Genomic DNA, 14,611 nt, shown 5'->3' with positions numbered 1-14,611 from the left:
GCTAAGCCTTCATCATCAGTACGCTTTAGGCATGCTGCGCTAACCATTTAGCTATACAGCGGTGGTTTGTTTGACTGGCAGATTTGCTACTTCTATTCCTTTTTACCAACTATATTTATTCAGTGTTGCGCCATCTGGTGCAAATCACTGATAATGCTGGATTTTTGTTTATTGTCAATTACTTTGTTTGACATTACCGCTGTATAGCTAAATGGTTAGCGCAGCATGCCTAAAGCGTACTGATGATGAAGGCTTAGCACCCTTCGAAATGGATCTATCTGCGCAGCTATGGCAGGTTGTCTGAAAAAAAAAAATGTTTACTTACTATTCCAAAAACAAAATACAATTTTTCAAATTTAGAAAAATTAAAAAATAACAATAATTATCATTAGAAAAAAATTATTGTTCTGGCCTTGAGCTCGATTCGAACCTTGAATGATTTATCAATAGGCCGATAAAAACAAAAACAATTGTTAATAAACCATGAGCACTTGGGAATGTCAAACAAAGTAATTGACAATAAACAAAAATCCAGCATTATCAGTGATTTGCACCAGATGGCGCAACACTGAACAAATATAGTTGGTAAAAAGGAATAGAAGTAGCAAATCTGCCAGTCAAACAAACCACCGCTGTATAGCTAAATGGTTAGCGCAGCATGCCTAAAGCGTACTGATGATGAAGGCTTAGCACCCTTCGAAATGGATCTATCTGCGCAGCTATGGCAGGTTGTCTGAACAATTTTTATACTTACTATTCCAAAAACAAAATACAATTTTTCAAATTTAGAAAAATTAAAAAATAACAATAATTATCATTAGAAAAAAATTATTGTTCTGGCCTTGAGCTCGATTCGAACCTTGAATGGTTTCTCTTTTATTTTGTGCTTCCTATTAGAGATTACACTATAGATGTGGTACTTTGTCTATGAAAAAAATATCGGCAACTCTAAATATTGTTTATAATTACCGATTATCGATGCGAAAAATGTATATGGGAAATCTAGTTATATAATTAACGATTAGGAGCTAAGTAAGTCTGTTGTTGGTTGATTTGAAATTGAAACTTAAGAAAAATAAAACAATTAAAGATATTTAAATTTGCAATATGTGATACGGGAGTAACACCGAAATCTCGGGATTGTATTAAATGTAATTCCGGGATTTTAGGATGGAAAAATGGCCCAGGAGGATCAGTATTCGGGATCTGGATTCCCGGGAAACAATGCCTTCGTGCATACGTACGTTGAACGTCGGAGAGTTTTTCCAGCTGAAACGTACTACGTACGTCCGTTGGTGAGTGTTCGCAGTATTATGCAATAAATATTGTCCGTATGAAAATGTGAAAACTAAGCATATCTTCTATAAAGAATCAGCTAGGCTTTTTATTCCAAAAGATTTATAACAAGGAAACGACCTAAAACGAAGTGGCGTTATCGCTTTTTGGCGTCATTTATTTTTAGCAACATATCTTTCGTTAAGGAGCAATCGATAAAACGGTAACTCAAAATCAAGTAAATTAAAAAAAATTTAATTAAAAATTTTAACAAAGATTAAGATGTTAGGTATATTTTGCGCTGTTTCTCATGTCTCAATTTCTTTGCATAAAAAATTAACCAATGAAAAAAATTTAATTATAGCACAAAATATGCTTCCACCTATGGATATTTTTTTTTCTCTAACTTAAGGTTCTCTGGGTGTACTTGAAATTCTAAGGTTTTAGGTCTTGTATACCCCACTATACCTATAACTTGAGGTATATCTCGCAAAGAATATATTTTCACTGTTAGACGGTGTTAATTATAATTATTTTCTTATTTATTTCTTTCTTATTTACTTTCTTATTTATTTATTTATACAGATACAAATTCTGAAGCTTGTCAAACTCCTGATAGAACAACTGGCGACTGCCGATCAATACAATCTTGTTCGACTCTTTACAGTCTAGCTATTAAACCCAATTTAATGGAGGATGAAATCCAATTTTTGAAGAACAGTCAATGTGGATGGGATAACAAAAAACCACTTGTAGGTAACCAAATAGTTTCACCATAAATACTTATTTTGATAATACGTATGCATGTATACTTAGGTTTGCTGTCCCAGGCCAGTTCCACGGTTGCGGGCTCAATTTAGTCTTGAACAACTCCACGACAATCCAGGTAACTAAATATCTAGCTAATTGCATATAGTTTAAATAACCGCTGAAGACCTACAACCTTGTGTACCGTACTATTTATGTAAGACTACTTTAAGCTGAATTGCGTTTATAGTTTAATAAAACTACTCTCTAAAGCAAAAATCGTCAATTTACTACCAAAATGGTAGGCAATACTTTAACCACTATAAATGTGTAATATTACAAAGCTTTATTTTTACAAATCTCTTGTTGAATTTTTCGCAAAAAATGTGTAATACTTTAGACACTATATGCCTAAAATTGTACGCACCAGTTGCTTATATTTACACCCTAAAGCCCCCATTACTGATACTTAGCATAGACTTGACTTGACTTGGCGTAAACTTGGCAACTTAGCCACGATTATACTGCACTTGGCGCATAAAATCTGGCATCATAATCAGTGTTGAAATTTATTTTTAAATAAATGTCAATTTGTATGACAAAATGTCAAAATGAAATGGAAACAAACAAATGGCATCTCAAAATGTAAACGTCACTTAGAACTTACATAGAAAATCAAAATTCAACAGACTTCTAAGTCAAGTTAAGTTTTGAGTAATCAGTAACATGCAATGTTCATTTAACAGAACTGTAAGTGACAGTTCGCAAGCCAAGTCAAGTCTATGCTAAGTATCAGTAATGGAGCCTTAAGGCCCGGTTTTTCAGTACAAGTTCAACTCTGTTTGTCAGTTAACTCTACGCTTAAACTTATTCTGCAGTTCTTCAGTCTACTTTAACTGAATTTTAAGCTGAGCTTAAGCGGCCGATCTGACAGAGTTAAACTCTAGTTAACCTATCAGTTATTTGCCTTCGTTGGCAATGCCGTCGAATAAAACCAACAAGCATTTAGGCTTGAGTACCATTAGAGCTCATGTGGATAACTAGGCATACTTCTAGAATCTCAAGAGTTGTTTCGAAACAGTGGCTCAACATGAGAATCATAGCATACTCAGCAAAAGAGGGAATTTTTATAAAGCAAAAAATGTTATTACTTAAGTTGAAAAATTCTAATTAACAACTTGTGATTCTCTAATTGGACTCAAATGCAAGATTCCATACCACAGAATTTTCACGAAAATAAAATAAAATATATGTATATAATTTACAAAATAAATAAATTTGAGGCGCGATATCCTCCGAAGAGATTTTAGGCCGAGTTTCTATTCCAATTTGCGTCGCGCTCCTTTTAATTCTTCCTACAAACTGGCAGGACGGGACCTACTTGTTTTATGCCGACTCCGAAAGGCGTCTGCAAGGCAGATGAGTTTTCACTAAGAGCTTTTCATGGCAGTAATACACCCGGAGCGCTTGCCAAACACTGCCGAGGGGCGACCCCGCTTAGAAAAACTTTCTTCTAATTGAAAAACCTTGTTTCTAAAATTTTGATGCAGGATAGGCGGAGCACGCTACGATCACACCACGGCGGCCGCCTATATAATTTATTTTTGATTAATTACGCTTCGTTACTGCTATCAACCAGGTGTTTATATCTCACAATAAACAGCTGTTGGTTTTGGTGGTGCCTTGGAGATTTTATTCAACTCCACCTCAGCTCGATAGGCAATGTAGGATATCACCTGGAGAAATGTGTTGAATATTCATTTGAAAACTGGACATTTCTCAAAATCTCTCGAAATTAGCATAATAATTGGGAAATATGAATTATGTTGGAAATAACTCGAAAACTTTTAATTTTACAAAATGTTTCAAAGGTTGGATAAAAATTGGAGAATAAAGTTGGATATCAACGCGAGAATTATTTGGTTTAAGAATAATTATATAATGATATTGGATATCACTTTTGGAAGTAGATATATATTTCGCATGAGATTTTTTTTCGTGTTTCTTGGGTAAACAAAATCCAGCTGTTACCGTATCTACAAAAAAGCATACCCCAAAGGCGGCCTTAAACTGTGACTGTAAAACTGCTCAGTAGTTTAACTGGAGTTTAAATTTGACTAGAGTTGAAGCAAACTTAGTTTAAGCTTAGCTTAACCAACTACTGACAGACCGGGCCTAAGAGTGCGATTTTTAACACTAAGGGCGCGATTTTAAACACTACATGTTTTAAAATATGTGAATATATTTCATGTATGCTTGTAGCGAAAAAGTCGGATGAAGCCATCGAGCAATTGAATTTGTGGTACACAGTGGTGACACCTCCAACTACGGCATCTTTAACAGAATGATTTTTTGAAAAATGGACTGCATAGTAGAGATATACGCGCCGATAAACGCCGCCGCCGAATGTCAAAAATATCGGCGCGGCGGCGGCGGCGTCCGGCGCGTTACTATATTTTCTATTGTTTAAGACTGTTTAGGCCATTTATTGTTCATGTCGAAAATTGGTCGGATATGGTCGAAAGTGGCATCAACGGATGCGCATCACTGCCAGTTATAAGAAACTAGTTGCGAAATTTAACTCTTCCCAACTGTTCAAAAGTTATTTAAAGAAACAGGCGCTTTCGATGTCAGCTTAACACGGACTTTGCATCACCCAAGTTATTAAAACTAAACACTAAAAGAAAAGTTATATAATAAATTTATATGCTCATTTTGCATATTTTTTTTTTCAAAAAATTAATAATGAACAATGAATTCAAATAAAATGACCCAAGACGAACATGTTTTCAAATTGTCCTCAAGTTGTTAAAAAAGGCAAATTAACCAAAAAAGGTGCCGATTAAAAAAAAATGTATATTGCGATTGGCTGAAAGAATAAGCGAAATCAGTGACGCAAAATCCTTTAGTAGGTTCTAGGGGCATACACACTCCTTTGAAATGATTCTTACCTCATACTTAAGTTGAGGATATATGTACGTATAAGGGTTTGAAAAATCACTTGTTCTTACATTCAAACATCTGTTGTCTATTTGCGAAACTATACAATAGGGTCTGAAATGTTAATTTTGATTTTCACACTTAATCCTTCAACACCCAAGTCTCCCGGTTTGAGATTTCCTAAAGTTGGCGGCCCTATCCAATACTAGTCCCTTGGAGTGAATCACATTGATTATAGCCTAAAAACGAATTTTAAATATCACCTACATGTTACGGTTCCTTCTACAAATGTGGATAAGTAGGCACATATATGTACCAGGTGAGACTTTGTCCTTCGCAAGAACACTCAAAGTGGTGAAGGAAAAGCTTTCCCAACACAGTAGAACTAAGGACCGTGTGTGCTACTAACCTAACGTAGTGGACAGTCGAACTAGTCTGAAAACTGAAGCTACGCGGTCATCCATACTGAGCTCTTTATCATAAGGCCGGAAAACAGAAGTTAACATCTTTCAACTTAAAATCGGTCGAGTTTCATTCTAAAATATCGTTTGATTTAACGAAGGCTATTGAACTCAATGTTGTGAACACAAACGTCTGCAAACTTTGGTCTGCATTTTAAAAAATTTTATACAAGGTCCTTGTAAAATTTTAATTATGTAGATGCGCCGAAGATTATACGATTTTCACCCATTACGCATTAACATTCTCTTAGACTGCTTATGATTTCGAGGGCGGCATCTTTGGCCGAATAGTCACTCCCTAACGTTTCAAGGTGTTTCTCTGGTGTAGCTCGGCAGCATAGCGCGACAAAAGCATCCGTTGGAAAGTCTTCGGAGCTTCACCTAGAGCTTCTAGGAAAGTGACGTCAACGAAGGTATGAGTTCGAAGTCGCAGTCTTATAGCTTCTGTGCTGACATATGGTGTGAGGTCAGGAGGCGTGGTAGAGTCTGGTGGTCGGGATTGCTACTGTTCGCACATCGGGAATAGCTCTTAAAACCAGCCGAAACAACTGGAGGCGCCCTGTGCCACGAGAGTCATGAGTATTAAAAGACCATTAATAGCAACCGTAAGTCGCCTTTGTGCGTGGCCGCCAAGGAGCCACAGATTATTTAAAGGAATTGTGTTCGCGACGATTATTAGGAGTTAACCATAGGTGTAACTACGCTTTGCACGAGATATACAGACAAAAGTGTGACTATTTTATGAATCTCTATTTCTTTTCAGCAGACGCAGCAGTACCAATTCCAAAGACCGGGGTTAGGTTCGAAGCTTCTCTGGAGTAAGCGAACGAGGGACAATCCCTCAGCAAGGAGCTACTCCTGAAAATTTTTGAACGGTCTGCGAGATCTTGAGGCAAAAACCCCGGATCTTTCCGAAATGGCCAACACGTTGATTTCCTTAAATACATACAAACAAAACCTTTCCAAAATATTATTTTTTTAAATAGAAAAATCAAGCTTTTTAAAGTAAGAACACCGGCGTACACCGGCGCCGCCCACGCCGCCGCCGCCGGTATATAATAGAGCCTACGCCGCCGCCGCCGATAAAGTGATCGGCGTAAACCTCTACTGCATAGACATTGTAGCTTGAAAACTTTTTATTGCATTTTTGAAAGAAACATTCAAACAAATTGGAACTCAGTTCACTATGCACATATAAATGCAAATGATAACTCCTTAATTTGCAGAACTGCTTTTCACACACTTTACACACAAACATTTCCAATATATTTGTAAAGCTTATTCACTTATTTATATTAACATGTATTTTATAGCTTATTCACCTATTTATACTTATATTTTAAAGCTTATTCACTTTTTTCCATAACAAGACGACAAACGTGACGATTTCACAGAAAATGAAAATTTACAGTTACCTGAAGCAAAATACGATAGTAAATGACTGAAATTTACACATTGTTGTATGAAATTACAAAGCATGTATACTTTTGCACACTTCTTGTGCCAAACTACATACTTTTCGGGTGTAAATCAAAATATTATACGTTTTTTTATAATAATATCTGTGGTGATTGAAACCACATTTAATTTTATATATAAAGAAAATTTTATTCCATAAAGAATACGCCTAAATGTATGCGTCAATATCTTTTTAAAATTTTCACTACCATCAAAATTTTTGAAAATTGAAAAATCAAATATTGAAAATTAAAATATTGATAAAACATTTTAAAATTACAAAGTTCAAAGTAACTAAAATACAAAGTTAAATAAAAATGATAAGAACCCTACATTACTCCCCTTCAAGATAATTTATCATTAAACAAATTGAACGTAACTCTATTTTTATGTAAATTCTTGGTATTGTTTGTGTCTGTTGTTTCAATTATTGCAGGTTTTAATCTATCAATAGGAATAGTTTTAATATTATTATCTATTTCAAGTTTTAAACATTTTTGGTCTTTTTCCACAATTTTGTAAGGTCTTTCTTATGGTTGTTGTAATGAATGTTTATTAATGACTCGAACAAATGCAAATTTACAAGTTTGAAGATCTTTTGGAACGTAAATTCCAGTATCAGAATCTTTATGATGACTTAAATTTGTTCTAACATTTCGAAAATGTTCACGTAAATTACCTAAAATTTAAGTTGATGAGAAATTTTTAGCTGATGGCACAACAAGTTCCCCTGGCAAACGTAAATTCTGACCGAAAACCATTTCCGCTGGTGTAGCCGAAATATCTTCTTTGTAAATAGATCGCAAACCAAGTAATATGACAGGTAACTCGTCATACCAATTATTTGTGCCCTCTCTAGCTATTATAGTAGTCTTTAATTGTCTATGAAACCTTTTAACCATACCATTTTCTTGAGGTTGATATGCGGATGTTGTAATTTGGTGACTACCAAGTTATTTAGTTAACTCTGAAAACAATTTCGATGTAAATTGGCTACCTTGATCAGTTGTTATCTTTAACGGAACTCCAAACCGAGAAATATATTCTCTAAAAAACTTATTTGTAATTGTAGATGCTGAAATATCTTTAAATGCATATGCCTCAGGCCAACGGGTAAATCTTTCAATAATCGTTAAAATATAGCGATGTCCTTTCGAAATAGGTAATGGTCCAACTACATCTAAATGGATGTGCTCAAATCTATTTTTGGGAATTTGAATTTTGACAACAGAGGATTTTGTATTTACTGAGAAAACTTCGTTTTTATTCATAACTTCAAAAAAATGTTATCTGCTAATTTTGTTAACTCATTAATATTATCATAACTTGAGCTAGCCAAAATGACATTTGAATTTTTGGGAAGTTTTCTCAACGAAATTCTCTTTAAAATATTTTCACTAAAACTTGAACCCGCTAACAAAATTAATGACCGATAAAACTCAGAGGGCTTTCGATCACCCATTTCTGAATCACTTAAAATTTTGTCTAGTTTTGAATCTTCACTAAGTGAATGTCTTTCTATCAAAACTTTTTTAAGTTCACTAAACTTGTCAGTGAGGGGTGGATTTTGGATAAAATCTAAAATTGTAATAGTAGTGGAAGTGCTGTTATAATGTGTTCGTATTTGGTATTCTCTTGGGTTATATTTTTTGTACTAAATTGTGTTTCAGCATGTACCTATAAACCACGCTTCTGGACAACTAGTCCAAAATTGTGGAAGTTTGACTGATGTTGCTGAAATTTCGTTTTGATTGTAATTATCATACTGATTTGTAATATTTTGTTGTAAAGTGTCATTTGGTGTATTTATAAATAAATCATTTAGATTATTAGAAAGTCTAGATGTTGTTGTTGTTGTAGCGATAAGGTTGCTCCCCGAAGGCTTTGGGGAGTGTTATCGATGTGATGGTCCTTTGCCGGATACAGATCCGGTACGCTCCGGTACCACAGCACCATTACGGTGCTAACCCGACCATCTCGGGAACGATTTATGTGGCCACATTAAACCTTCAGGCCATCCCCTCCCTCCCCACCCTCAAGTTCCATGAGGAGCTTGGGGTCGCCAGAGCTTCGTCTGTTAGTGAAACAGGATTCGCCGCGGATAGGTGAGGTTGACAATTAGGTTTGGAGAAGCTATATATTGCGCTGGCAACCTGAAGGGTTGCGCTACACACCCCTTGAATCTGGTGTTTTAGTCGCCTCTTACGACAGGCATATCTACCGCGGGTATATTCTTACCCCCTTACCCGCTGGGGGAGAGAAAGTGTAGATGTTTGTGTATTATGTTGTGGTGAACGAAACATTATTGAATTAAATGAAAAGAGAGTTCACTAACAAAACAGTAAAATTAACTAGTAATTCTATGAAAAGAGAGTTTACAATAATAATAATAATAATAATAATATATTGTCACGAATATTAGCATCACTAAGCTATACCATCACTAAGGCGATGCTAAGGCCATGCTAAGCGATATTTACGTCAATAATCAAATCATGTATACACATATATAAGGCAGCCGAGAGATGTCACACACAGATGCAGTTACTTATACGCATATGTGTGCGCGAGAGACTGTAAACTACAAACATTCCAGGGTTGATTCATTTTGAAATGAAACAAATCAAAATAAAAAATAAAAAATTATTCATCATTTTAAATTTTCTAATTGATGAATAAAAAGTTATTTTTTATTCAAGCATTTCTTGAATAATGAATAACATTTTCTCGTTATTCAAAATATTCTGATTGATGATAACCGCTCATTCTTATTTTTGCAAAATTTGAATAAAGAGGTGAGTTATTATTCCTTATTTACAAAATATGGAATAACAATAAAATTTTAGTTTTTATTCAGTTATCCAAAAATAAAAAAATAAACCATCGAGATGCCCTGAAAATATACCCATACGCGTAATCAGTTCGTGTGTAGTTCTGCAGCTTCTTAGAGTAATATTGAGATGATTTTGGGGAGTATTCGTGTGTTTTTTGGGGGCGGTTGGGGGGTAATTTCTGGGACACCCTGCGGATCCTCCCGGGGCCTATTGGGGTCCATTCCAGGGGCTCCCTCGCGATCCTTCTAGGGTTTTGGGGTCATTTCGGGATGACTTTTGCGACTCCCTTGAGGTCTTTTGGAGGTCATTTTGGCATGGTTTAGGGGAGTACCACGGGGTCCTCCCGGGGTCATTCCGTGATCTTTTTGGGACTCCCTCGGGGTCATTTGGGGGTCATTCCGGGATGATTTTGGGGACTTCCTCGGGGTCATTTCGGGATCATTTGGGGGTCATATCGGGATGGTTTTGGGGACTCCCTCGGGGTCATTTCGGGGTCAATCCGGGATGGTTTTGGGGACTCCCTCGGGGTCATTTCGGGGTCATTCCGGGATGGTTTTGGGGACTCCCTCGGGGTCATTTCGGGGTCATTCCGGGATGGTTTTGGGGACTCCCTCGGGGTCATTTCGGGGTCATTCCGGGATGGTTTTGGGGACTCCCTCGGGGTCATTTCGGGGTCACTCCGGGATGGTTTTGGGGACTCCCTCGGGGTCATTTCGGGGTCATTCCGGGATGGTTTTGGGGACTCCCTCGGGGTCATTTCGGGGTCATTCCGGGATGGTTTTGGGGACTCCATCGGGGTCATTTCTGTCTGTCCGTTAACACGATAACTTGGGTCAATTTTGAGGTATGTAGGTTCCTGAGCACTCATCTCAGATCGCTATTTAAAATGAACTATATCGGACAATAACCACGCCCACTTTTTCGATATCGAAAATTTCGAAAAATCGAAAAAGTGCGATAATTCATTACCAAATACGGATTAAGCGATGAAACTTGGTAGGTGAGTTGAACTTATGACGCAGAATGGAAAACTAGTAAAATTTTGGACAATGGGCGTGGCACCGCCCACTTTTAAAAGAAGGTAATTTAGAAGTTTTCAAGCTGTAATTTGACAGTCGTTGAAGATATCATAATGAAATTTGGCAGGAACGTTGCTCTTATTACTATATGTCTGCTTAATAAAACGTAGCAAAATCGGAGAACGACCACGCCCACTTTTTAAAAAAAAATTTTTTTAATTCAAATTTTAAAAGAAAAGTTAATATCTTTACAGTATATAAGTAAACAGGCGACTTAACAGTATAAAAGCGATCCAAACTTGAGTACGCTTGTTTCATCTGGTCTCCGTATTATTCATGCCATGTTGCAAGAATTGAACGAATCTAAAAAGTATTCGTAGGCTTTGCATTACGCAGTCTGCGCTTCTCGGATCCTATCCCGACTTATAAAGCTCGTTGCTTATTGATCAACTTAAACTCATTGCAGGACAGGAGGACAATTTTATCGCTGTCATTCGTTTTCGATTTGTTACGTGGGGTTGTTGATTGCCCTGTGCTCTTGGATAAGATTTTCATTAATATATTATTAATTAATGGTGTTCTCAGGGCTCTTTATGCGCGGAATGCTCCAATTACTAGGGCCTTAATTGAGTTCAATAGAATTTCTAAATTTTGTGAGATAGATTTTTCTTGTTCGAAAGATAGGTTTCTGAGTATTTTAAATACTTTTTATAAGTAAGGTAATTTATATTATTATACATTGTTAACTACTTTACACTTTTATAATTAGCCTATAAGATTCTTTTTTAATTGGCTTAAATAAATAAATAAATAAATAAATTATGTCAACATTCAACTCCAGTAATGTTATGTTGCAACAAAATACAAAAATAAAAGAAAATTTCAAAATGGGCGTGGCTCCGCCCCTTTTCATTTAATTTGTCTAGGATACTTTTAATGCCATAAGTCAAACAAAAATTTACCAATCCTTGTGAAATTTGGTAAAGGCATAGATTCTAGGACGATAACTGTTTTCTGTGAAAAAAGGCGAAATCGGTTGAAGCCACGCCCAGTTTTTATACACAGTCGACCGTCTGTCCTTCCGCTCGGCCGTTAACACGATAATTTGAGCAAAAATCGATATATCTTTACTAAACTCAGTTCACGTTCTTATCTGAACTCACTTTGTATTGGTGTAAAAAATGGCCGAAATCTGACTATGACCACGCCCACTTTTTCGATATCGAAAATTACGAAAAATGAAAAAAATGCTATAATTATATACCAAATACGAAAAAAGGGATGAAACATGGTAATTGTATTGGTCTATTGACGCAAAATATAACTTTAGAAAAAAACTTGGTAAAATGGGTGTGACACCTACCATATTAAGTAGAAGAAAATGAAAAAGTTTTGCAGGGCGAAATCAAAAGCCCTTTGAATCTTGGAAGGAATACTGTTCGTGGTATTACATATATAAATAAATTAGCGGTACCCGACAGATGATGTTCTGGACCACCCTGGTCAAAATTTGGTCGATGTCTCAAAAACGCCTTTTCACATATACAACTAACGGCCACTCCCTTTTAAAATCCTCATTAATACCTTTAATTTGATACCCATATCGTACAAACACATTCTAGAGTCACCCCTGGTCCACCTTTAGGGCGATATCTCGAAAAGGCGTCCACATATAGAACTAAGGGCCACTTTTTTTTCAAATACTCATTAACACCTTTCATTTGATACCCATATCGTACAAAAAAATTCTAGAGTCACCCCTGGCTCACCTTTATGGCGATATCTCGAAAAGGCATCCACCTATAGAATTAAGGCCCACTCCCTTTTAAAATACTCATTAACACATTTCATTTGATACCCATATCGTACAAACAAATTCTAGAGTCACCCCTGGTCCACCTTTATGGCGATATCTTGAAAAGGCGTCCACCTATAGAACTAAGGCCCACGCCCTTTTAAAATACTCATTAACACCTTTCATTTGATACCCATATTGTACAAACATATTCTAGAGTCACCCCTGGTCCACCTTTATGGCGATATCTCGAAAAGGCGTCCACCTATAGAACTAAGGTCCACGCCCTTTTAAAATACTCATTTACACCTTTCATTTGATACCCATATTGTACAAACGCATTCTAGAGTCAACCCTGGTCCACGTTTATGGCGATATCCCGAAAAGGCGTCCACCCATAGAACTAAGGCCCACTCCCTTTTAAAACACTTATTAACACCTTTCGTTTGATACCCATATTGTACAAACGCATTCTAGAGTCAAACCTGGTCCACTTTTATAACGAAAAGGCGTCCACCTATAGAACTAAGGCCCACTCCCTTTTAAAATGCTCATTAACACCTTTCACCTTGATACCCATATCGTACAAACATATTCTAGAGTCACCCCTGGTGCACCTTTATGGCGATATCTCGAAAAGGCCTCCACTATAGAACTAAGGCCCACTCTCTTTTAAAATACTCATTAACACCTTTCATTTGATACCCATATCGTACAAACAAATTCTAGAGTCAACCCTGATCCGCCTTCATGGCGATATCCCTAAATGGCGTCCACCTATAGAACTATGGCCCACTCCCTCATAAAATACTCTTTAATACCTTTCATTTGATACACATGTCATACAAACACATTCCAGAATTACCCTCGGTTCATTTTCCTACATGGTTATTTTCCCTTATGTTGTCACCATTGCTCTCAACTGAGTATGTAATGTTCGGTTACACCCGAACTTAACCTTCCTTACTTGTTTATTTAATTATTAGCTCCTGGCAGGATCGCCAGTGTGGTGATTGAAACCACATTTAATTTTATATAAAGAAAATTTTATTCCATAAAGAATACGCCTAAATGTATGAATCAATATCTTTTTAAATTTTTCACCACCATCAAAATTTTTGAGAATTGAAAAATCAATATTGAAAATTAAAATACAAAGTTCAAAGTAACTAAAATAACAAGTTAAATAAAAATAATAAGAACCCTACAATATCATCCATTTTTTATTTTCAACATAAATACGTACAAAAAATGGGCATTTGTACACCAAAAAATTATTTCAACAGGAATTTACCCCCAGGACCGGCCAGTTCAACCTAACCTAATCTACCCCCATTTTAATCTTAATTTCATACAAAAGCTTTAGAATGTACATAAGTACTATTAAATATGAAATAGCTGAACAAATTTCTGCAGAAATATATATATAAAATATCACGTGTTAATTGCTCAACGAAATTGTATTGCTAGCATAATACAAAATGAAGGTAAGAATCTAAGATTAAAAAAGAAAGGAAAAAATTACTTGTCAACGTGCGATGGTTGCCAGCGAATATATATGTTTGGCGTTGCCACATCACAGCTACCAATCGTACTCTTGGGCCTCAGAACGAGTTTCAAAGATGATTTGCAAGCCTCTTCGGCTGAGTTTGTTTACGGGACCAATCTTCGCTTACCCAATGAATTTTTAGACCATAATGAGTCTACGAGTAGCCCGCACAATTTTATCAACAGACTTAGAGAGCAAATGAGAGTACTACGTCCAGTCCCAGCAGCCCACCATAGTAAAATTAAGCCATTTTTAGCAAAAAACATGAGCAGCTGCTCCCACGTATTTCTCCGAACAGATTCGGTGCGTGCACCATTGGAACCACCATACACTGGGCCCTATGAAGTGATATCCAGACCATCCGATCGAGTTTTCACCATAAGGATCGGGTACAAAGATGTCCAGGTTTCTGTAGAACGGCTTAAACCAGCTTTCATTACTTCCGACCATTAATATTTTCAATGAAGTTATCACGTCGGTGATGTGGCAACGCCAAACATATATATTCGCTGGCAACCATCATCACGTCGGGG

At 36.4% G+C, this 14,611-nt stretch overlaps 1 protein-coding gene across 1 annotated transcript in view; it reads left to right on the top strand.

Moving 5' to 3' along the window:
• The window catches only part of LOC137240038 (serine protease easter-like), a 164,194-nt gene that overhangs the window by 18,716 nt on the left and 130,867 nt on the right, over positions 1-14,611 (top strand). Inside the window, exons 2-3 of the mRNA XM_067765935.1 lie at positions 1,861-2,027; positions 2,092-2,161. Of these exons, the coding sequence (XP_067622036.1) occupies positions 1,861-2,027; positions 2,092-2,161 (237 nt within the window). The remainder of the gene's footprint in view (positions 1-1,860; positions 2,028-2,091; positions 2,162-14,611) is intronic.

This window comes from Eurosta solidaginis, chromosome 2, assembly GCF_040869045.1.
Source record: "Eurosta solidaginis isolate ZX-2024a chromosome 2, ASM4086904v1, whole genome shotgun sequence".
In the NCBI taxonomy this organism is placed as follows: domain Eukaryota; kingdom Metazoa; phylum Arthropoda; class Insecta; order Diptera; family Tephritidae; genus Eurosta; species Eurosta solidaginis.
Note: the sequence above shows the minus strand (reverse complement) of the source record. Positions and strands in the feature narration are given on the sequence as shown.